At 38.2% G+C, this 25,545-nt stretch overlaps 1 protein-coding gene across 1 annotated transcript in view; it reads right to left on the bottom strand.

Moving 5' to 3' along the window:
• Window positions 1–25,545, bottom strand: part of cntn5 (contactin 5) — a 355,095-nt gene that overhangs the window by 222,474 nt on the left and 107,076 nt on the right. Inside the window, exon 2 of the mRNA XM_036585173.1 lies at window positions 23,128–23,247. Within this exon, the coding sequence (XP_036441066.1) occupies window positions 23,128–23,182 (55 nt within the window). The 5' untranslated portion in view covers window positions 23,183–23,247. The remainder of the gene's footprint in view (window positions 1–23,127; window positions 23,248–25,545) is intronic.

Here is a 25,545-nt window from a genome sequence, read left to right on the forward strand (position 1 = left end):
GACACAAATACATGGCCAGTCGCCACAACCACAGCCCCCCAGACAACAGCTTAGCGTCATCCACCAAAGCTCTGAGACAGTAACGTTATTAAGTTGTGCATTTCCTTTGATGGAAGTTTGCTGAGCCTCTTCCTTCAGCTCCCCCATTTCTCTGTGTGTACCATTTCACTGCCACCTGCTAGAGCCCAACTAATTGCCTCCAGAGCGCAAAACAAGCAGCTGACGCCCGCAGCCCAGAGTGGCGCTGTCTGAAGACAGAAGCAAGGAAACATCCTTTTGATTCAATGCGCATTTTCAGAGGCAATTTCAAGAAACGGTTTGAACACAATTTTCCCCTTAGCCCAAATACCATATGATACGATACACTTTATTGTCAGATTTCTCTGAAAACTTCCCTGCATCATAGCAGCTCCACAGGAAAAATAGGGGGTAGAGGTAGGGAAAAATGACTTTCACAAACAATCAGACAAACACAAACATTACAATAACCCACAACAATTCACTTTACACCATCACCAGATTCCACTGTACACCCTACAACCCCATATCTGGGTGTTACTCCCTGAGCTTTTATCTAAACAGTTCACTCATTTGGTTAAGCATCACAACTGACTGAGGGATGAAGGAATTCCTAAACCTGTTAAGTCTTGACTTCGGTATTCTAAACTGTCTATTTAAAGGCAAAATAGTATATTCACCATATAACACATGCAATGGATCAGACAAAATATCACAAGCCAATCTTTCCATACTTTTCCAACAGGTTGTTACGAAACCTTCCTCCAAAGGCTGACCTACAACCGTGGAACAGATTTGCATCAGTCTAAACAGTCTCGTCTTTAGTTTCACACAGAGACAACTATATCATGCTGTTGCACTGTATTGCATCACACTCTGGATTATCATAATATTAAACAAAAATAAAATCTATGCAATGCAGCATATCAGTCAATATCTGTTTGGTTTGAGGCAAAAGCAGCTAACATGCAATGGAAGCTAATATCCCAATGATTAGCAATATGCAAACTGAATTTATAAACTTTTACACACTTCCCTTAAATCTTGTTAAGTCTCTAAGTCATCTCAAATAGACTTGTTTCTGACATATTGACACACTGGGTCATTCTATACAAATGTCCACTTTTTTATCTGTCCATAGGGTCACTGGTGTTACTGATCCTCATTGGTGTTATACATAAGAAAGGTACAGAATGGCTGCTGGAGAGCATCAACTGAAAATGTCTGTGAAAATGCCTGATTTTTGATTACATGACCACTCTAGCAGGTGGGGAAAAATAATATTAACCAATAACATAACTGTTCACCTCCCGCTCTCAGCAACCTCACCTATAATTGAGTGTAAACACTTAGTTTCACTCGAAGATCATGGAAAGGAAGGAAACTGTCCTCCAATTTCCGAATAACATTGACTTTAAAACTGTACTCGCTTCATGTTTCCTGCAGAAGCCAATAATGCCTCAAAGGTTTCAGACATCTGTTATCATTTGAGGCATTTTCCACAGTTTTACTGCACAGGTAACAGATCAGGGTGCTGCACATTCGTATTGCAGATTTTCAGATTTCATAAGGAAACAGTTACTTAGGCTTTGTTCACACAGCAGGTAAAAGTGGCCGAAATCTGATCTTTTTCTTCATAAGTGACACAGATGTGTGTCTGTGTGTCAGTGTGAACAGATAAACACACTGAATCTGAAATTTTCAGTTCCGACTTGAGATGCTTTCATATGTGGTACTGAAATCCGATACATATCCGATCTGCAGCAATGTGACTCAGTCTGAACAGTCAGATCAGAATTCATGCAACTTTTACATCAATCCAGCTCAACATTCATCAATTTTGTGCTGCTGAGACTCAAACATTTAGGCTGATGTTTCTGAACCAAAAAATTAGAAGAGATGTTTCCAAAACACTCTGTGTTGAAGAGATGAAAGAAATGGCTGAACGCGGCCGTAGGAGAACGGTAGGAAAATGAGGCTGCAGCGTCAAAAAAAAAAAAAAGTTTAAAGAATCCGAGGACGTGAACGAAAGAAGTGACCGCACCTTTTTTATGGCTCAAACACATTCTGGGTGATGAGCCCAGCTGTCAGTCAGTGAAGCTTCATGATGGCTCCTGTGATGCTGGTGAAGATGAAGCTGATCCTCCGGGAGCGACTGGCGTTCGTTGGCAGTCGTGATTGTTTACCTCTGGATGAGCCACTAAAGCAGCGTGAAGCTCTCTTCTTCTGTGCATGTGGGTCAGTTTAGGAGCTGATCTGTTAGAATATTAGATAATCTGAACAGCCAAACAAAAAAAATCAGATTTGGTGAGAAAATCAGATTTGGGCCACTGTTACCTGCTGTGTGAACATAGCCTTATATTACATGCAGTGTGGGGAAAACTGGTCTTCAATAGGCAGCAGCTCTGATTGAATCCTATCTGCATGTTTTGATATCAGAGATGGTGTTTCTAGCTTCTGTGCACAAAAGCGTTTTTTCTTTCAATGCCTTGTTTTCTCAGTGAGGGAAAGAAAGAAGAGAACGTAAGTCCTTGTTAATGACAGAAAAAAGTTCATCTTATTCCATTTCTTTACAAAATGAAGTCATTATTTATGTCAAAACAGCTTTGCTCATACCTGTTTTGTTCATCGCCTCACTGCTGTAATGAGCTAACAGAACTGATATTAACGTGATCATAACGATGTTTCTAACCATCACAGGGAGAAACCCTTCAGAACTGGAATCCTGTTTAGCTGCATATTTTTCAGAGAATGAAAAAAAAAAACCTGGATGAAAAGGATTTGCTTTATGTTGTTTACTAAAAGCTAGGTCCAGGCCTGGGGACAGGACATCCAGGAGACGTTTTATTTATGAGTAAAGAAAACCCTGCTTACAGTTTATTATCAAAGCACAGAAAATTCACAAGAGAGTCTATTTAAAAAAAGCAAAACAGAAAAGCAAAAAAGTCCCACAGTTAAAAGGCATCGGGTTCCAGTGAAGGTTAGACATTAACAGATTTGAAGGCATTTAAAAGTGGATAACTGAAAACAGAGTAACACTTAATAATAAATGAGCTCCAGCTTTTGCTTAATACAACTATTTGTAAATAGCACAATTCGAGAAGCTACGGAATAAAGCCTGAAAGAAAACACAAATAAATAAATGAACCTAAGTTGACTCAAATTATCTATAATTTAAGTGAGTTTTTTGTCTGACCAGTTCATAAGAAACATTAAGGCATACAGTCGATATGAAGCGGGGCCTTGTCAGCTAAACGTTCGGCCTTAGCGCTTGGCAAGATGAAATGAAAATGCAGCAGCTGTCAGGGTATAAAGATTTGTGCAAACCTTCACATTTTTCACATATAAGAGAACTAATCCAATCTCAGCACAATACTATCATAATTATAAATATCCAATTGTGGTGAAAATATGAAACAAAATAAAACAAAAATATCGCTGCTGTCAGAAGAAAACCTCGTGTCTCCATTTTTGTCGTTTTTCAGTTTTTGAAATATTTTGAAAATGCCTGTTGCTCTTTACATTTTGTGTAAATTTCATGATGAATGAACCAAAAGAAACGGCCCAAAATGACCTGGAAAAAAGTTTCCATTGACGTACATTAAAAGTAAAGTAGGTTTTTTTCTTCTCCTGTAAAGTTACTATTTTGGAGACATGAGGTTTTCTTCTGACAACAGCAATATGAATGAATGAATGAATGAATGAATGAATGAATGACAACCCTGGTTCTTTATTATTTTGTACTGCAAAAGTCAGAGACCGCATTTTAGCCATTTCATTTCCAGTTAAAACATGTTATTAATTTTCCAGGTGATCAGATCAGATATAAGACAATCCATTTGCATAAGGAAGGGGAGAGGCAGAGAAAAAAAGTGAAAAAAACAGGAGTTTCCAAAACTAAAAGTCATCATCAGTTAAACAGACAGCTCAAGATTATGGACCCAAAAGGTTGTGTAGCTGTCAAGCAGCCATTACTGAGAAACGGAAAAGAAGAAATTAAACAAAGAAGCTGCTGGTGTTCTCAGAACAATGGACTGACCTTCCCTGTGTCCAGACCTCAACATCACTGAATGTCTTTGGGATTACTTGGATCATGTGAAGCAGAATATACAACTTCTAAGAATGAATTTTGAATTTGTAGAAAAATATCTCAGATTTCTCTGAAAAACTGAAAGAAAGTCTCCTGAAAAGGTGAAGAGTGGACACACACTCACTGAAAAAACTGTATTTAGTTGTTGCTATTTAGTTACTGAAGCTGGTAAATATATGTTTCTGCAGTTGAAAAATGTAAAATTTGTACTTAATTGCTGTTTTGACTAGAAATTAACATGTAAATATCTTGATCTCCTGACTTGCACAGTACTGTATGCTCTCTGTCTTTTCTGTGTTTGTAGGTGGATCAATGTTTCAGGTGTTGCCAATCGTCATAGCATCATACTAGCCGCTCATGATTCATTGGTTCCACCTCCAGTTAATGATTGGCTGGTTTTTATCCACCACTATCTATAAAAGATACATCAAATCCTTCAGTCTACAGTAGGGGCAACAGTAAATTAGGCACTGAATACTTATTCAAAAATAATTCGAAATTAAAATTAATTGTTTTAGGTATTTATTTATTTATGTATTTATTTTTTGCCTATTTGCTTGAAATAGACACCAGGCATCTTTTCTTTTTGTTTAACCGCTGGCCCATAGACTGTTGTTGGGGGAGGGGGGTCAGAACTTGCGCATCTACTCATATCTTGCATAATCTGGATAAGTACATATCAGTATTCTATCCCCTGTTGTGTCAGACTCAAAAATTGCAAACATGGAAATGTGTAAAACTGCACATATCAAAGCTTTTATTTCATAACTGTATTACTGTGCATAACTGTACACTGGAATTAGTGCAATATTGGTGTATATTAATGTGTATATTGTGTATATGTGTACATATTTAGAGTCTAATGTGTATATATACATCTTTCTTTCTTATATTTTTTTGTATTCAAGTTCTACAACGGCGCTTCACACCTAAGATTTTCACTCACCTTCACACCTGTGTAAATGTGATGGGACAATAAAGGTGATTTGATTTGATTTCGATTTGATTTAGAACGCACACTATGTTGCAGTGCAAGCTGGGAACTGCAATGCATCTCAGGGTAAAATGGGTTAATATGAATAGAAAACTTAAAAAAATTCACAGGCCAAATAGGACTGTGTCACAGGCCTGACCAGGCCCGTGGGCCCTGGGGCCTATAGACTTCACTCCAAATTATAATTACATAAGAAATTATATATATATATATATATATATATATATATATATATATATAGTAGTATGAAAAAGTGTTTGCCCCTTCCTGATTTCTTATGCTTTTACATGTTTGTCACACTTAAATGTTTCAGATCACCAAACAAATTTAAATATTAGACAAAGATAACACAAGTAAACACAAAACGCAGTTTATAAATGAAGATCTTTATTATTAATGGAAAAAGAAATCCAAACCTACAGGGCCCTGTGTGAAAAAGTGATTGCCCCCCTTTTAAAATATAAATTAACTGTGGTTTATCACATCTTTGGAAAGCTGAGTTCAATTTCCCTAGCCACACCCAGGCCTGATTACTGCCATACCTGTTCTCAATCAAGAAATCACTTAAATAGGACCTGACAAAGTGAAGTAGACCAAAAGATCCTCAAAAGCTAGACATCGTGCTGGGATCCAAAGAAATTCAGGAAACAAAGTAATTGAGATCTATCAGTCTGGAAAAGGTTATAAAGCCTTTTCTAAAGCTTTGGGACTCCAGCGAACCACAGTGAGAGCCATTATCCACAAATGGTGAAAACATGGAACAGTGGTGAACCTTCCCAGGAGTGGCCGGCTGACCAAAATTACCCCAAGAGCGCAACAACGACTCATCCAAGAGGTCACAAAAGACCCCACAACAACATCCAAAGAACTGCAGGCCTCACTTGCCTCGGTTAGGGTCAGTGTTCATGACTCCACCATAAGAAAGAAACTGGGCAAAAATGGCCTGCATGGCAGAGTTCCAAGACAAAAACCCCTGCTGAGCAAAAAGAACATAAAGGCTCGTCTCAGTTTTGCTATAAAACATCTTGATGATCCCCAAGACTTTTGGGAGAACACTCTGTGGACTGACGAGACAAAAGTTGAACTTTCTGGAAGGTGTATGTCCCGTTACATCTGCCGTAGAAGTAACACAGCATTTCAGTAAAGGAACATCATACCAACAGTAAAATATGGTGGTGGTAGTGTGATGGTCTGGGGCTATTTTGCTGCTTCAGAACCTGGAAGACTTGCTGTGGTAAATGTAACCATGAATTCTGCTGTCTACCAAAAAATCCTGAAGGAGAATGTCCAGCCATCTGTTTGTGACCACAAGCTGAAGCGCAGTTGGGTTCTGCAGCAGGACAATGATCCAAAACACACCAGCAAGTCCACCTCTGAATGGCTTAAGAAAAACAAAATTAAGACTTTGGAGTGGCCTAGTCAAAGTCCTGACCTGAATCCGATTGAGATGCTGTGGCACGACCTTAAAAAGGTGGTACATGCTCGGAAACCCTCCAATGTGGCTGAACTACAACAATTCTGCAAAGATGAGTGGCCAAAATTCCTCCACAGTGCTGTAAAAGACTCATTGCCAGTTATCGCAAATGCTTGATTGCAGTTGTTGCTGCTAAGGGTGGCCCAACCAGTCATTAGGTTTAGGGGGCAATCACTTTTTCACACAGGGCCCTGTAGGTTTGGATTTCTTTTTCCCTTAATAATAAAAACCTTCATTTATAAACTGCATTTTGTGTTTACTTGTGTTATCTTTGTCTAATATTTAAATTTGTTTGGTGATCTGAAACATTTAAGTGTGACAAACATGTAAAAGAATAAGAAATAAGAAGAAAAGGAATTCAAATTCTGTATCAACAGGTTGTGCACATTCAACATTTTCTGTTCATTTTGATTTGAAGCAATGACTAAAACAGTAAAAAATAACAAGTGTGCACGACAGTAACTTCTCATCAAATTCAAATCATACAAAATATTTCTCGTACTTAAGATAACTGTGGTATAGTTTGAAAGTTTAAAACCTTCACTTTCAGCACAAATTTGCTTGAAAAAGAGTAAAAAAATACTAATAATCCAATTACACCACACTTGTCACTGGCGGTAACTGCAGCTTCTAAAGATTCAGTTCTACATTAAGAGCTCGGTGCAGCAGCAGGTTTACACTACAACTTGTAGATGCAGTTTGTGTAAGGATTTCATGCTGCGTTGAAGTTGCATCGAGACGAGAGATACCCAGGATAGGAAATCAAACGCTTATGAGTAGCTCGGGAGTTGACAGTGACTGAGCCAGTGAACAACGGTGAGGTGACACAGTGTGTGGGATGAAGACAAATACGAGAATAACAGGTAATTGCCTGAAAGCACTTTGTGAAAGGTGTCATCATTAGCACATGAAATGCCAAACTCTTTTGTGAGAGCAACTAATCCTGAAGCTATTTGTTTGGCCTTAACACTCCATTTGCCTCAATGGACCTGGCAGTGGCAATTTGACTGAAACGTTCGGAAATTGATCATCACCTCCATAAAACTCCCAGACTCGCACTGCCTACACATTCTCTCTCTCTCGTCGCTCCGTTACGTCTCTTGGCAAAGACATCTTTGAGTAAGGTTTTTTTTTCTTTTTCAGCAAATCTTTGTTATTGGTTATGACTGAGATATTGAACAGAAATAATCATGTGGTACAAAAGTTCATGCAACAGCACAAAGCTAAAAGTATTTACTGGCTACAATCATCTTTTCTGAGAGAATTACTGATTACTTTGCTAATTTCATGCAAACAGATCTACACAGACAAATTACTTTTCTGAATCTGCCTGAGAAACCAAGAACTGACATCATTCTCTTACCATCGACATCAACCAAATATGGGACAAAAATGGATTTGGGAAGAATGTTTATTAAAAGTGGATGATGACAATAATAATAATGATAATAATAATAACAATATAATCATAATTTTTATTCATATAGCATTTTTCATGCCAGTGGCAGCTCAAAGTGCTTTACAGACAGATGATAAAACATAGTTATACAAGAAATCATGAGTACTTATTTAGAATCAGAAGAAAATGAAACAGATCAAATTAGAAGATAAAAACCACGAGACACAGAGTTTTAATTAAATGCTAAGTTAAAGAGACACGTTTTTAGATTTTTATTAAAAGTGAGCTCTGAGCTCGACTGTCTAATAAAAGGTGAACTGAGCTCCACAGTTTAGAAGCAGAATAACTGAACGAGTCTCTCCATGTTTTCTGTATTTAACCATGTGTTTGTAGGTCAGTATCTGCAGATCTAAGATCATAAACAGACAGACACTCTGTGATGTAAACGGAGCTTTAAGGTCATTAAGAGCCTTAAAAACTAGCAGCAGAGCTTTAAAATCTATCCTGAGTGATAGAGGCAGCCAGTGCAGCTCTTTTAAAGCAGGACTTATCTGATCTCTCTGTGTTGTTTTTGTTAGGATGCTGCTATATTTTGTACAAGTTATAAAGGATGTATTGTTTTCTTAGGAAGTCCAGTAAGAAGATCATTACAGTAGTGAAGTTTCTCATAAATCATTTTTCTCTGAGTTTCTGAGAATCTCTGAGAATTTCAGTTTTTTTCATGATTTAACTGTAGAAACTGATGTCTGACTGTTTCAAGTGAGCTCATACACATAATCCCTACACACAGTTCAGCTGTCATATTCACTTCTGACATTTAAAAAGGACAGCTTTATGCCAATTTCATTACCCCTGCGTCATTTCTGCTTCTCAACAAACAAACAAACAAACACAAACATTTTTACCATAGATACTGCATTTCATACTCCCGAGCCCTCAGTAGGACTATTCATGTTCCTCTGGGTATAAACAAAGATAGTTACAGCTCAATCTGCAGCCTGTTTCTGCTGATGTTTCACTTTGGGGTGCTAAAAAAAGCTTGCATATTGGATCTGTAAAGGCTTTTAACATTGGGTCTTGTATTTTTCAGCCTTATAAACCATTTTAATCAGTCATTCCAATAATGATCAGTGACCATGTGATTGTTAAGGAAGACCACCATGGAGGAATATGCATTTTTAATATGTAGGGGAGAGCAGGGCACAACAAACACATTTTGGCTTTTGCTTAATAATTACAAATGTATTTTAAACTCTTTAATGGCACAGAAGTGAGGAAAAACTGGGTATCCATGATATGCAGCCTTTAATTATGAAGGTATGTAATTAGTATGGGAAATAATGGTAGTAACTCTAGCCTTCTAATGGTCCAGTTAAAGAAAAGCTTGGCGCTGTTATGAATGCTACACCTTACAAATATACTGTGTGGCGTTGTGGGCATGAATGAACACATAGTGGTAAGAGTTTTCTATCATCAACAGTCGTTATGGGTGTAAATGGTCATCATGCACTTCCACAACTCATGAGTAACTCTGCTAGTTTGCACTTTTACCCATGTAGTTACTGAAGAATAAGCTTTAATTAGCCTGGGATTTTAAGGGGTTAATTAACAGGGTACACCTCTATTTACCACCACTCTGTTCGACATGCATGTGATTCAGTTCAACAGGGAGCACAACTGGGTGGTATGGTCTTGACAGCAATTACAACAGGTCAGCTGCTTGACCAAAAGCTACATGTGCCTTAGATTTTTGTGAAGCATTTGCAAAAAAAAAAAACAAAAGAAAACAGTTTTACAGCTCAGATTTTACTCGCATTTCACTAATAACAGCCAAACAGCAGAAGCTGCAACGATGCTTTCAGCTTTAGTTAACTGTAACAGATGTGCAGGTAAATCTGCCATGGAGGACACCCTCTCACTGACTTTGTAAACTCCTCCCACTGCTTTCAGCAAACTGCATAAAAATACACACTTCCAGCAAACTAACCATTTAATGTCTCTGAGCACCCATTTCTGATCAATCTGTTCTTATAATTGCTCTTTGTTTATTAAGATGTAAGCTTATAAAACCTTATCTGTGATGTAAACAGTTCGAAATTTAATGTACGTTTTTTCATCATCATTTAAGTGGTGCTCTACACAAAAAAAAATTCCAAATTTATGACACGAACGTATGAGGCAGTTTTTATAAATACCATATGAAAGAATGAATGCAAACCAGCATTAATGCATTAAAAAGTAAGCTAAATTTCTTGTTTTCAAAAAAGTTGTGAGCTAGTTAGGACACAGGTTCAGTTCTCCTCGACTCCCCAGCCATCACATTTTTAATATGTAAATGTTTGCATTAGTACATATATACAAATAAGGCTTTAATATTGGACTAAAATAGAATAAAAAAATTGAGACTTTTGCACGGGTCACATTTTATTGTTTTTCTCAATAAGTTAAATTAATGAACTAAACAGTAAGTGTGCTTTAAAACCTGTAGAGGACTTATTTTAACTTACAAAATCAACAAAACATGCAAACTGACTGGGGCATCCAAACTTTTGCATATGACTGTTGTCGTTGTATAAATGTTATTTGCACTTATTCTAATACTAATTAGAAATATAATTTTGTCAGGTGCCTCAAACCTTTGTTCAGTGCTAAATATATATATATAATATAATTTCCCCCTAACCCTGGCTAAATGTTTTCCAGGGTTGCAAAATAGCTAATGGTGACATTTGCATATGAAAGAAGGGAGCACTTAGCAGTGCAACCCCTAAACGTTCTGAGTTATTACTTTTATTTTGCTTTGCTATTGAAATATAATTAATCATTCACATATTACCCATTGTTTTTATGTCAAGAAGTGACAGAAACATGGCAAATATGTATTATTCATTGAATATGTATTCATTTATTTCAAATCATGTATGTGGATACCACCTGTAATCAATGAGTTTAATTGTTTTTGTTGCATCAACTGCTAACAGGTGCACACAGCCTTGCAATCTGCAGAGTCAAACAGTGGCAGTAGAATGTGTGGTACTGAACATATCAGTGATATTCAGCGTGACTCTGTCACAGGATGCCACCCTCCCGGAAAGTCATCTCATAAAATTTTTGTCCTGCTAAAGCTGCCAAAACCAGCTCAGCTATGAAGCAGCCTAAGTTTACAGCATAGGGCCACAGAACTGCACAGGACAGCACAGAACCGTTCATCAGGGCCTTAAGAGATTAGATTTCCATGGCCTAGCAGTGATAGAAAGCATTGGCTGGTGTGGTGTAGAGCGCATCACCCCTGCAGTCTATCTACCCGAAGGCAACTGTAAAGTTTGGCAGAGTGGAAATAACGGTCTAGGCTGCATTTGGCCTGGGCTGTTTAGTTCCAGTGAAGGGAAATCTTACTGCTACAGCATGTGATGGCGTACTAGAGATCCTAGAGAATAACGCAGGTTCTATCACCCAACATCAGTACATCAGATCTCACTAATGCTACCAGAACAGAAGCAAATTTTTGCAAAAAATTAAAAATATGCAATCCAAAGAACTTTGCAGGTTATTAAAATGACGTTTTTTTTTGGTACACAATTCATATAAAATGCATGATTTCGCCATTGCCCGGGGATAACTGCGACCTCTTAGTGCAGCTGGAATAACAGGCCCCATTGGTCCTTTTTTCGCCAAACAGATGCGGGGAGTCATTCTGTCTTCATGCCAGCAATGAACCCAGTGCAGTGAAGGTTAACACACTGACAAGTTTCTCAGCATATCAGTGATTATTATTGTAGAAGAACTCAGTGCAGTCAATTATTTTCAGAGAGAACCTCGTGAAAAAAAGGCAGTAAAGACACTGCACAAGCAAAAAAAGTTCTAATGAGTTTGAAGCAGACTTTTTTGGAGTGGCCCCTTCCGAAAAATCCAGAATGCAGGTTGTACTTCAGTAACCTTTGAGCTAGAAGCTGTGAGCCGTATACGCGTTATTTAGTGTGCTCTGTAGACTGCCTGGGCATGCATTTATTTTCCCGCAAGTAAGCATACAGCGGAAAGTAATGGCTGTTGAGTCTAGCTCTCTCTCGTGTACCATCAGCATGGAGTATCTCTCTGTCTTTCTCCCTCTCTTTCTCATGCACTGGCCCATTATATAGTGCTCCTGACTCAGCGCCACTTCAACAGCAGCCAGCAGATAACTGTAATACAACCGTAACTGTAATCTCGACCGTGCCAGCTGTTGAGGATGTCGTAGACCAACGCTGAACTGCATTCCAGCCTCGTAACTCTGCAAAAAAGCTCCCCTGCAATTAAAATATGTTTCCAATGGCAACAAATCGTGGACGAATATTACCCTCAGCTAGAGCCAAAAGGCAGCCCATTGTGAGGGCTCATCTTGTAGGCCCTGGGTACAGCAGGATAAAGCAAACGTCTGTGTTTGTGCTGGCCGTTTTCAATCAGGCCCTGGCCAAGCTTGGCATTTCACCGGAGCACCTTGGATACATACCACCTTCACTGCATTGTGGTCGTTCCTGGCACAAGGACAGAATAACTGCCCACATCTGTTTGGTGGTGGAAGGACCAAAGGGACAAGCTATTCAAGCTGCCTAGATACAAGCAGGACAAATTATTTGTTTATTTATTTCCCCTGGGGTAACAGATTGTGAAGCCTTGTCATGACCTTGTGCAAGTATTGGACACTATGGGTAAAATTTAATATCACATTTACCAAATAAAGAGTACTTTGGAGTGATGCCACAAAAGAACCACTTTTGGTTCCATAAAGGACCTTTCAACTGAGTGGTTTCAAACAAATTCTTTAAAAAAAGAAAAACAAAAAAACATCCAAGTGTTTTTAGCAAATAAAAGTGCTTCTGCAGTGTCATGGTATTACATATGTGTTTTACAAACCTGGCTTGTTTGGTTTGGAATGTTTTGCTTGTTATGCTGCTCTTAATATTAAAGCAGCATTTTTCCCTTCTGATACTGTTACCTGTACCTGATCTGGATCAGTATCTGCCAAAGCTAAGTACTAATACCAACAATAACTCTTAATAATTATTTGTACATGTTTTTTACAAAAAATAAAGTACCTACTGAGACGGTGTTTCCCCATCGGACTGACATTGGCTTCATATTCAGGAACTTCCTACTAAAATGTTCTGTTCCATCTTAAATGGAGTAGCAGTAACATGGTACAAAAAAATTTAATGAGAAGCTACATAACTTGATCTTCGTATTTTCTCCTCACTGCAGTAACTGACATGTTTGGGTGATGTCTTCACAAATGAGTTGCCATATTTGAGGTGTTTTGTGTTTTTGACCTTTTACATTAAGCAATGTCGTCAATCTGTCACTGTTCACTGCACCAGTCTTCATTATTGTCCCCATCATTACTGTACTCAACTGAGAAATCTCACTATTGCAGCCAATTTGGCTGATAAACATCCAAGGTGGGCTAACCAAACAATTTTTTTTTTCCAGTTCCGAGAGCTGGGCAGTGGAGATTTTTTTGGTGGTTCATGGTTATTGCTTTTAGAAGTATCATGCATTGTGTTAAATTTACATTTACATTTACAGCATTTGGCAGACACTCTTATCCAGAGTGACTTACAATTTGATCATTTTACACAGGGAGGCGAAGGCAGCGTTAGGAGTTTTGCCCATGGACTCTTATTGGTATAGTGTAGGGTGCTGTAGGGCATTGAACCCCATATATGTATCGCCCAATACTGTGGATTAAAGTGAGTTCCTCTTTAAAGCTGGGTAAGATTTGGGGATTTGTATTTTGTAATGTCAGTTGTGCTTCACACTCCTTCCTCAAGTGGATAAAACAGATAATTACAGCTCTCTGAAAGATTATTCAAAGTGAAATTTGGAGAACAGCATGTCTTCCTAGAATTTAAGCTAATTATCTACTATTGTCATCATATCTTCTAGACAGAAAATCAGTATTTTTGTGTGATACCAATTCTGGTACATTGGTGACGCATTTTTGCCATAGAGAGAGAGAGAGAGAGAGAGAGAGAAGGAAACAGAGAAAAATAACCTAGCAAAACTACTTTTTCCCTTTTTCTTCTGCCACTTTTCATCATTTCAATTTTGTTTCCCAGTCAGATTCAATCAAAAAGTTGACCCCTTTGCAAATTGTGGCTAGCTCGGCAGGCCTGTGGATGGGAGGGGCTCTCCTGTGAGACAAGAGTAACGGCCCTCGGTAAAAGCCCTGGTTGGCAGGAAGTCGGGTACGCTGATTTTCTAGCAGGCAAAATGCTGTCACGTGTGATATTTTGGCCCCTCAGGAATCCGGCACCAAAGTGTTCTCTGACAAGGCCTGCAAACCACTGGTTGCCGTTTCAGTGAACCCAAAGAAAAGCACATACCTGTTTAGTGCTGTCTGCACGACAGCAGGGCAGCTTTCTAGCTGCACTGTATTGAAAACGAACAGACCATGCACTTGTTTGTTGGGCACTTCTGACACCAGAAGTGTAAAAATGCACTGAAAGCTGTGATTTGTAAACAGGCATTTAATTAAAAACAGCACCAAGAACAGATATTTAATATTTTATATCATCAAATTAATAGATCTTTTGTAAATATACACTAACTCCAAATTTGATGCATGCAACACATTCAAAGGAGCAGTCACGAAAGGCTCAGTCGCTACTTTGTGAAAAAATGTATGGGTGAATAATCCAACAGTTTAAGAAGATTTCTCAAATGCACAACTGCAAGTAAGCTAGGAATTTCACCATCTTCAGTCCATACCATTATTGAAAGTTTCAGAGAATCCAAAGAAATCTCTGCGCCCAATATTGAATGTTCTTAGATTTCTCAGATGGCACAGCATTAAAAACTGACACTCTTCTGTATGAAATTTATTAAATGGGCTCAGGACAATTCAGTAAAACACTTTTTAGTAAACACAGTTCATTGCTGCATCTACAAACGCAAGTTAAGACGCAAAGAGGAAGATATATATTAACAACATCCAAAAACGCCGCCGACTTCTCTGGGCTGAAAGCTCATCTGAGATGGACTGACACGAAGTGGAAACATATGTTCTGTTCTAATGAGTCCACATTTCAAAATCTTTTTGGAAATAACGGACATTGTGTTCTTCAGGCAAAAGAGGAAAACGACCATCCCGATTGTCACCAGTGCAAAGCTCAAAAGCCAGCATCTATCAAGCTATGGAGGTGTGTTAATGCCAGTGGCATGGGCAACTTGTATATTTGTAAAGGCACCATTAAAATTGAGGGTGACAAAAGAATAAAGTTAATTAGTTGAAACATTGAATATCATGTCTATATACTATTTTCCATTGAATTCAGATCAAAAATAATTTGCAAATTATTGTTGTCTGCTTTTATTTACATTTGTCCTAGCAAACTGTCCAAGCCCCAACTTTTTTGGAACTGGGTTTACAGTTAGTGGAACATTAACATCAAAACATGTAAGTAAAACCAAATGAGAGACAAATGTAACTCTTTAGCTAAGTAGCTAACAGACTGCTACTAACATTTTAGTTAGTAGAAATTTGACAATAATAAGTGCCTTGCTAGAGTAACTCTTACTGTTGGTAGTTTTTTTTTTTATTTTTCATTTTACAAATGTGAAAAATAGGCATTTAAATTTTTTTCCAAGTGGAGAGGCAAGTGAAATAACATGCAGCATTCGTCCTCCATTTTAAAACTTTAGAAAAGCCTAGCTGGAGATGTGATGCTATTTCCAGTCATGTAGTGTAGTGAAGAGTGTTCACTGGTTTTACGGAGCTCTGTGGGAACTTTCATAAAGCGAAATCCCCAGTGCACTGGAATGATTTTGACAATGAGACACCCTAGAAAATGTCTGATTCCCTAAGCAGTACCCTAACTAGGGAGCTCTTTGAGACACGCCTTTAGTATTTGGCATGTACCTCATTTGCTTTAATGACAGTGTACTTAAGCTGGCAGGGACTCCATGATTTTGAGTAGGTCAGAATCACCTAAGAGCTTTCTGAATGTGCTTCAATTGAAATAATAAAAAAAAAAAACTTTTATGTTTATGGAGCAAAAGCTTCAGAATGATCAACGAGTTGAATATTTCATTTTATTTTCTATGCACATTCTTCGCTTATTTTTTTTTCTAAATTTTTAACTGTCTGATGTTTATTTAAATGGAAAAAAAAAATCCCTGATCTTCACTGTGGTTTCAGACTTTTTGACTACTGTATGTGCTCATGTTTTGGCAAATGCAAAGAAAGCTTGGGGTATCGTTTTTCTGTCTGTATTCCACTAGTGTGTTTCTAATCTGTGCATTCAGTGTAATTAATAACTTTCAGTGATCAAACTGAATCTCTGGAAGCACCTTTTTATAGTTTCCTAAAAAAATTTATTGAATATTTGTGAGGTCAGAGATTTACACACAACTTTGAACAAACTGCAACATATGCAGGTCAGAAATCGATGCAGGGGACTCACCCTCCCTCTCTCTCTCTCTCTCTCTCTCTCTCTCCCTCTCTCTCTCTCTCTCTCTCTCTCTCTCCTTCTCTCTCTCTCTCTCTTTATTTTATATCTCTGTCTTTCATGTAAGGCCAAATTGACACTTTCATTTTGAGCACACTAGGAGTCTCAGATGGCATCATCCAATATCCAGCTCTCATCTCTCGCACCCTCTCTCTTTCTCTTTCTCTCTCTCTCTCTCTCTCTCTCTCTCTCTTTCTTTCTCTCTCTCTCTCTCTCTCTCTCTCTCTCTCTCTCTCTCAGCATTAGGATGTTTATTCAAACGTAGACGGGCCTGGAGGGAGAGGACCACCTGCAGAGCAGCAGCTCATTTCACTTAGATTAACCACTAAAGGGAGGGCTGCTGCAGGAGTGCCCCAGCAGATGAGACCCGACAGATTGTGCTAACATAAATTAGTTACAAAACAGACATGTTTACTTGTTTGTTTGTTCATTTTTTTTTTCATTTTAATTACTATATTAAATTCAAGGGTGGAAAGAGTCCTGAAAATCCCTACTTAGGTACCAACACTGTTACTGTCCTGATAATGTACTTCGGTAAAAGTATATTAGAATAAATTACTCAAATAAGAGCAAATAAGTTATTTATTGGAAAACTACTTAGGTAATTTAGTTACATTTTCCACAATCACATAATTCTAAGTTCAATCAGCTGCATCAATGGAAATAAACTGTACAAACTATATGATACAATATTACAGGAGAAAACTAAAGTTTTGAGCATTAAAGCTGATGGCTGTTTGCTCTGGTAGTACACATTTCCTTGTGTTTCTGTGAAGACTTAGAGACAGAGAGCTGAGTCAGGCTGTGCTCTGTCATTAACTACAACACAAAGTCTCTGATGATGTTAAATCATCTGCAAAGGGAGATTGAAGAGTAAATGAATCTTTGCTAATGCATTGTAAGTAAGTTACACTCTATACATGGTAACTTCAAAGTGTTTTCTACAATCACATCGGACAACGATCTGAATATTACAGTATTTTTTAAAATTCTGGCTTGTTTCTCAAATAAAGTGATATCTGTTTTATTGGTGTAGAACATGCTTTACATTAATCAGTAAACCTTCTCACACTCCACCACCTGCAGTCTGCTAAGATTACTATTTAGGCCAGCAAGTATAAAAAAGATCAGAAAGTCAAAAACATATATGAGTGCAACAGAATTATTGCTTATAGTTTATGGGGAACCTGTATTTGACTACATTTCTATATCCAAGCTTTATACAGCTGTATATCTAAAAAACTGTGAAAAAGTTTATTTTATAGGATAAACCAGGGGTCGGCAACATGCAGCTCCGGAGCCGCATGCGGGTCTTTTACTGCCCTGTTGTGACTCCACAGCTGAACTTGATTTGTAAGTAAAACTAAAATAATCCTCCTTTACAGTAAAATAAAGCTCTGCTGATCGTTCAACACAGTTTAACAATAAATGGTCTTAAACTCTGGAGTTAATGTAGAACTGCTAATTCACTCTTTAACCCTGAAGGTTGGTGCACAGACTGCTGGTCATCATAGCAACAAAGACAACAATCTGGCCTAGCTAGTAGCTAACAAAAAGGCAAAGAGAGAGACTTAAGACGACTTCAGCCTTGTAAAAAATCTAACATTGAGAGACTGCTCTACTTTTGAGGAAAGGTTTCCTGCCGGAGATGTGAGAAAAGCGGCTATGTCTGAGCTAAAGCTCAAAGCAGAGCAAAGTCTGTGTTTTTATTCATATTATTTTTTAGCCTATAGTAGCACATACTGAGACATATTTACAGCCAAGATAGTGAAATGTTACTTCAATCAAAATGTTGTGGCTCCCAAGGTGGTTTGATTTTTGTTGAAAGGACAAAATGGCTCTTCTTAACATTTGGGTTACTGAGCCCTGGGGTAAACCATAGGGGTTGACACCTATTGTCAACTAATGGAGCTAGCTAACAGTCACTTGCATTAAAACACAATGGCTTTTAAGTTTAATAATTAAACTAATTAATAATTAATAATTAATAAATAATTAATAATTAATAATTAAATGCCATGTTATTCTAAAACATCAAAATAAGAAGAAAATAGTAAAAGAACACATGATACCTGTTTAGCTAATGACTAGTTAGCCAGTCAGCTAACTCCTGGCTCCTCAGAAGATGAATTGCAAAGGTGGAGATTTTGACAGATTTTGTGAGGCATATTTGGCAGCTGATAAAGCCAATTTCAAAATTTGAATAATGCTGTTTTCTCTAGCTCATCAGATGACCATTTGGGAGTCCATTGTCTGTGCTGGTAATGCTCTTCTCTTTCTTTCTTAACTAAACCTCACATCTCTGAACTCATCAGGGCTGAAGTGTTTCTGGGAGCTGCTCTGTTTTGAAGGTCTTTCAGAACTGAATCTTTTAAATGTTATCAGGCTTTCTACTGATTTACCAGGCTTTCCACATTTATTTTTACTCTGTACCGGTTATTAAAAATTAAAGTAGCAAAGTAGAAGTACTTTATTAGAAATTAATTCACTTAAATGTAAAAGTACTATGATTTAATTCTACTAAAAAAAAATCATTACAGAGAAAAATGTACTCAAGTACTGTAATGAGAGTAAATGTAATACGTTATTTTCCAGCACTGATTAAATTCAACAAAACGGAGGAACTGTTGATGAAAACTCAGTCATGTAAACCTTTAGAAGACTCATCCCATGAAATGAGTGCACACTATTCAATGACATGCACAAGAGACAAAAATCTGCAGTGTTTGTAAGACTAAATATACTAATTCGAAGTTCAACAAAGTGTATGAAACTATTATTGAAAATGAAAAAGGAAAGATTTTTATATATGTATGTTTTAAGATTACAGGCATTTTTCGATATCTGTACAGGCTGTCATTAATGTTCTATCTGAAATGTTGCTAAGTAAAAGTTGTATTAACATTATTATTTCATGCAAACCTAATATGGCCGAACAAAATATCAGGTTTTGGGTAGAGATGTTCAGTCTGAATAAATTTGAAATTCGGGTATCTGGAAGAGTTTATGAACAAATACTTGGATAGCGAAGGAATTTATTTAGCTATAACTTCTGTAGGGCTGTAGGTTTACCTTTTTGGGTGGCAGCACTGGTGTTACACAAAAATACAGAAACACACAGAAGAATAATTTTATTTGAATGTTTTACTATTAAAAATAGAGACAAAAAAATCAGTAGGTTTTCATGTTGGGTGAGGCTACCTCAGAGGAGCTAATAAGCTAAGTTAGTAGAGCTAATGGGTGCAACCTTAGATGCTAATGAAGACTCATCTACCAAGGTCATCTCAGTGGACGATGTACCAACAAGCTAATTTGTCAGAGCAGTATATTTTTATTGTCTCTGGACCGAGCTAAGAGTAGTTAAGAGGAGTTAGCTAAGAGAAGTTAGCCTCATTAGCCTCAAAGCTGCACCATCTCTGCCTTCACAGTCACGTCCTTAACACCACATCCTTGGTGACGCACTCGAACAGCAAAGTTTAACCTTATATAAATACTTACTCGTAAATATGAGCAAACTCGCCACATTTTACAGTCTTCTTAAAACACAAAAGTGGCGTTCCACTGCACTGTCAGTCTTAAGATAAGGTAAGATAAGATAAGATAAGATAAGAAAACTTTATTGTCCATTAAATTTGCACGAAATGGAAATTTGCCTTTGGCAATCTGGCACATAAATACATAGACACATACTTAAAACACTTAAACACTTACAGCAACAATGCACATGAACTATGTGGGGGGGGGGTTATTATGCCCTTATTCAGGATGTTCACATCAGTGGGTACAAATGATTTTTATACCCATTTTTTCTGGCTAACCTTTAAATGTCCTTCCAGATGGCAGCAGCTGGAACGATGAACGTAGACCTGGGTTGCCTTTCTGGTTTTGGATCGGATGTATAAGTTCTGGAGTGACAGTTGTTTATCTCCAATGATCTTACTGGCCTGGTTGACCACCTGGGCCAGTTTGTTTCTTTGCTTAATTGAGAGGTTCCCATACCAGGACACAATGCTGAAACTGAGAACACGCTCTATGAGTGACCTGTAGACCATGATCAGAGTGTGTTTGCAGCTTCCTGGGAAGAGAGAAAGTCTCTGCTTTGCTTTTTTGTACACATAATCTACATTGTTCTGAAAAGTGTGTCTATTGTCAATAATTGTTTCCAGGTATTTAAAGGGATTGACTCGTTCCACATCCTGCCCTTTCATGGTGATTGGTTTGAAGGCAGACCCTACGCTGCCTGCTGCCACCCTCCCTCCGAAACATAGCTCCTTGGTCTTGCTTACAAGCAAACCAGCTACCACTTTATATTTTTCTCTGCCTTCCTGTGATTAAACACAATGAATACCCAAACAGTAATTTCAGTATTTGAATGCTGGCACATTAAACAGTTAACTGAGTATTCGAGTAATTGTGCACATCCTGGGTTTGGGCCCCATTTTTTTTTCACATACAACATCAAACTCTCTCTCACTCATTAGTCTTAGCTGCACTTGGAACAGCTCTGAAATTCAAGGAGCTGATGAACATGTCCATGAACGTCCATCTTAATCACACCATGGATGATGAGATGTGTTATCTTGGTTTAAAGGTCATAGTGGGTTTCTCTCTTTGCTTGTTAAGCTTGTGCAAAGATGTTTTAAGCTTTCCTGCAGTAACAGCAGCAGTAAGAGAAACTTTAGCATAGCAGAGAGGAGAGTAGATCCTGTCCTCTGTCTGGTAAAATTGGCAATTCCACAAAAATATACTGATAAACTACAGCTACTGTATTACAGATGATTAAACACCTCCAAGCTTTTCAAAACTGTCTGCAATAATCCATCTCAGTTAGTCTGGGTCAGCTCCGGGTTTCACGTTCAGCAGCAGCTGCCGGGCCTGATCGGGTGTCAAACTCATAGGTATGGTTTGCGTTCGGGTTTCACATTCATGCCTGTGCAGTCTGGTAATGTATGTGTGTGGTCAGATGCTGGGTGGGTGTGAGCGATAGAAGCTGTGCGTCCAGGCAGCAGCCACTTTTCCCAGCAGAGACACAGTTCAGGAAGATGAAAGAGACGTTCCTTTGAGCATACAGTTATTATACATTAACGAACCTTTTACTGCTTTCATTAATCTACAGTCAAGCTGTGCCTTTTAACTAAATTTCATTTAAATTACAGATAAATCCGCAGACTTGCAGGGGTTCTAATAAAACTATTGTCCTCAGATTACTTTCAGTGAATACTTTACGCAGTATAACTTTCTATGTAATTAGTTTTACATTCATACTTTCGTTTCCGTGTTTTTTTACTTGTTGGATAAATCAGGAAAAAACAACAAAACTCAACAAAAAAGAGAGTAAACCAATCTCAATCATGTTCTCTCTACAAACTCATGTCTTACTTCCATACTGGTGTTGAATGCACCTCATCCAGCAGAAAGCAGTGATACAATAATGAAGAAGCTCTTCAAATCTAATGCCAGATACAGAACACATATTTATTTAAATATAAAAAAGGTGCCCTTTACTAGTAGCCTGTTTGTTACATAGCACATTATTCAACCCAACCATCTTAAGCTGCTGTAGTCTATGCAGCTCTGTTAAACAGGACTTGAGAACAAAGACTGAAATGACTGTTATTTTACGATATTTGGTATCTAAACTCAGTAGTGGTAGCTGGTAGATACAATTAAATAAGAAAACTTGCTATTGGCACTGGTAGATACTTTTGCTAATAGTAGTTGCTAGATTTTGTAATGATAGTTAGTACATTAATTTCCTTCGTAACGCTGCTGTCGGAAGAAAACCTTGTATCACCATTTTTGACGTTTTTCAGTTTAAATTTCATGATGAATGACTAAAGGAAATGATCTAAAATTACTTGGAAAAATGTCTGGTTCCATTGACTTACATTAAAAGTAAAGTAAGTTTTTTCCTTCTCCTGTAAAGTTTCGACAGCAGCGAAATGCAAGTCAGATAACTAACCTTCAGCTCCCATTTGTCTGGCAGGTTCTTAGACCCTAAAGGTCAAAATGTGAGCCCACATTTAAATTCCTCATTACCATATCTGCATAACAAATGCATCACTTTCATAGTATCAACTCAACAATGCATAGTAGTCGCTAAATAAGTCTCTATTGAACAATAAGCAAAAAAGGAGAAGGAAAAAACCTACTATTACTTTTAATGTAAGTCAATGAAATCAGAGTTTTTTCCCCAAGTCATTTTGGGCTGTTTCTGTTGGTCTATTCATCATGAAATTTTGACACAATGCAAAGGACAACAGGCAATTTTGAATTATGTCAAAAACTGAAAAACAACAAAAATGGAGATACAAGGTTTTGTTCTAACAGCAGCGATATACAAAAATGCCCTTTTCAACGTTGTGCACCTAATCCTCATAAACCTTCTTTAGGTCCCTGATCAGCTGACAACTGCCTAATTCTATCCAGTGGCCTCTTTACTGTGCCATGCTAGGTGTTTAAATGCAGCACAACCCACACATGTTGTACTTAGTCTATAAGCTACAGACAATAGTGGGTTACAGCACACACTCCATCCAGCGTTAACTAGACAAAAATAACACAGGAAAAAAACTGTATCAGAGCAGGAGGAGGGAGACAGAGGGGGGGAGGTGGAGGGGTGGGGGGGCAGAGAAAGGGAGTTCATCCATCGCACCGCTGCTCCCCTACCTGCCAGGCCACTGATAATTGACAGCAGGAGAAGTGGTTTCCATGGTGACCCCATACTTGTTCTGAAGGGTCCCCTTCCGAAAGATTGTTAGCAGGTCTGTTTCTTCATTAAAGCGCTGCCTAGGAGAGAAAAATGACAATAGAAAGAGAGAGAGAAAGAGAGAGAGAGAGAGAGAGAGAGAGGGAGGGAGAGAGAGAGGGAGAGCAGGGAAGAGGGTTGAAAGAAAGAGGGAGGGAGAAAGAAGGAGGGGGGAGTAGAAGGAGGGAGAGGGTGAAAGAAAGAAAAAAAAAGGTGGGAGTGAGAGAGAGAAAGAAAAAGAAAGTGTGAGAGACAGAGAGGAAACAAAGAGGGAGGGAGAGAGGGTGGATAAAATGAGAGAGGGAAAAAAGAAAGAAAAAGAAAGATAGAAAGAAAGAAAGAAAGAAAGAAAGAAAGAAAGAAAAGAAAAAGAAAGAAAGAAAGAAAGAAAGAAAGAAAGAAACAGAAAAGGAAAACACAGAGCATGAGGAAGGGGGAGAGAGAAATGTGAAAGAAAAAGGAGAGCATGACCGAGGGAAGGAGAAAGAAAAAGAGAGAGGGAGAAAAACAATGAGGGAGAGGAAAGAAAGAGAGAGAGAGAGAGAGAGAGAGAGATATTAGTTACTTTGAACACATCTCTGCTGGAAGTAAGTCAGTGCAGTGGGTACGGTTACTGTTAGTCCAGAGGCACCAAGAGAGGCTCTGTGAAGCGGAACTGAAACGAGAGTTGACACCTTGAGAAGCAGCAACAAATAAATAAGTTTGCACAGCACACTACTTCCTTTTCCTCATCAACCAGAAAGGCAGAGAGGGAGAGAGAGAGAGAGAGAGAGAGAGAGAGAGAGAGAGAGAGAGAGAGAGAGAGGCATTATTCTACACGATCAAAGTAGAACAGATATGAGCTCGGTGCTGTAGGCATGTTACACCAGCTCGATGCTTAAATCACGCACACACACAACCCTGGAACGGCCTCAGTGCAGCTCACACACACACAGCAACACAGACGCACATTATTCATTAATTCTTTGGCAGAAAATCCACAACAAATATTAATTTATGTGTAAGGACACAATTAATGGAGTCCAGCGAGAGCCTGAGGAGAGGGTCAGCACTCGGAGCATGTGCATGTGTCCAAATCTCTCTCTCTCTCTCTCTCTCTCGCACACTGTCTTTGTCTCCCTCCATTCATTAATAATGCCACCTGCCTCCGCCGCACCTCAGTGAACACGCGCACAGATACACACACACTCACATGTGCACAGACATACACACACACATACACACTTACTGGATAACACTGGACACCAGACCTCATTCATATTTATAACCATAGCCCACCTATCAAAGCCGTATCAATGTGAGGAATATGCAACTCTGCCTGGTGGAAATGTAGCGCCGCGTCTGTTTTCTGACCGGAGGTAATCTTAGGACATGGGTCTGCTTGAGCTTATGTCCTGTAAGCTGTGCTATCTGAGCTTTACAAAGGGCAGTGGAAGTGAAGAGAGCCTTGGTTAATTCTGAAGTTATAAACAAGGCCGAAAAATCAATGGCACAGGAAGCTGAGATGTTTGGGTTCACTTTGCTTGTAGTTTTAGCCCCCAACATGCAGTGTGTTGTTGTTGTTGTTGTTGTTGTTGTTGTTGTTATTATTATTATTATTATTATTATTATTATTATTACACAGCAGCATTAGGACATCCAAGAATACAAAAACCTTCCTTAATTGCAATTGACCCACATACGCATTCTGGGATTTGAATAGGATTTTTGCCAACGTTTGTCCAACATCACCACAGCAGCTTTGAAAGAATGCATTTGTGAGCATCAATGTATTTATTAATAAAGTTTGCAGCTCTGCTTGTCATTCAAATCAATGAGTAATCAGAAATCATAACACACATTCCTTCTGTATCTTAACATATTTCAGAGATACATGTAGTATCAGGAAGGGTCTATGTGCTAGTTGATCATTTGGCTTGACAGCAGTTTCTTTTTTCTGTCTCACCCACTGGAAATCAAAATGTGATTGGCTGACTCCTAATGTTAGTAATTAAGGCCTTCTATCTCCTAAAGGCCTAACCAATGAGAGAGCTCACTTGGCTATATATAACTAGACATCAATGATTTTATTGAATAAAAATAAACTATAATTACAGTATTGTATTTTTTATTGTACAGTTTTATGTATTTTCCCAGAAATCATTAGGCCTTCTCTGAAGGTCTAGAAGGTCCTTCCCTGCCGGTGGTTAACACTATTTTTCCCTGCCTGCTTGTGCACAGTTACATAGTCAAAAATCAGTAGATGTTTTACCGGCAAGCAAAAGTCATTACACTTTGGAGGATTACAGGACATTAATTAACAAGGCAAAAGAGGTCAAATTTGACTCCAGGTTGATTTC

The sequence above is a fragment of the Colossoma macropomum genome, unplaced genomic scaffold, assembly GCF_904425465.1.
Source record: "Colossoma macropomum unplaced genomic scaffold, Colossoma_macropomum, whole genome shotgun sequence".
Lineage (NCBI taxonomy): Eukaryota > Metazoa > Chordata > Actinopteri > Characiformes > Serrasalmidae > Colossoma > Colossoma macropomum.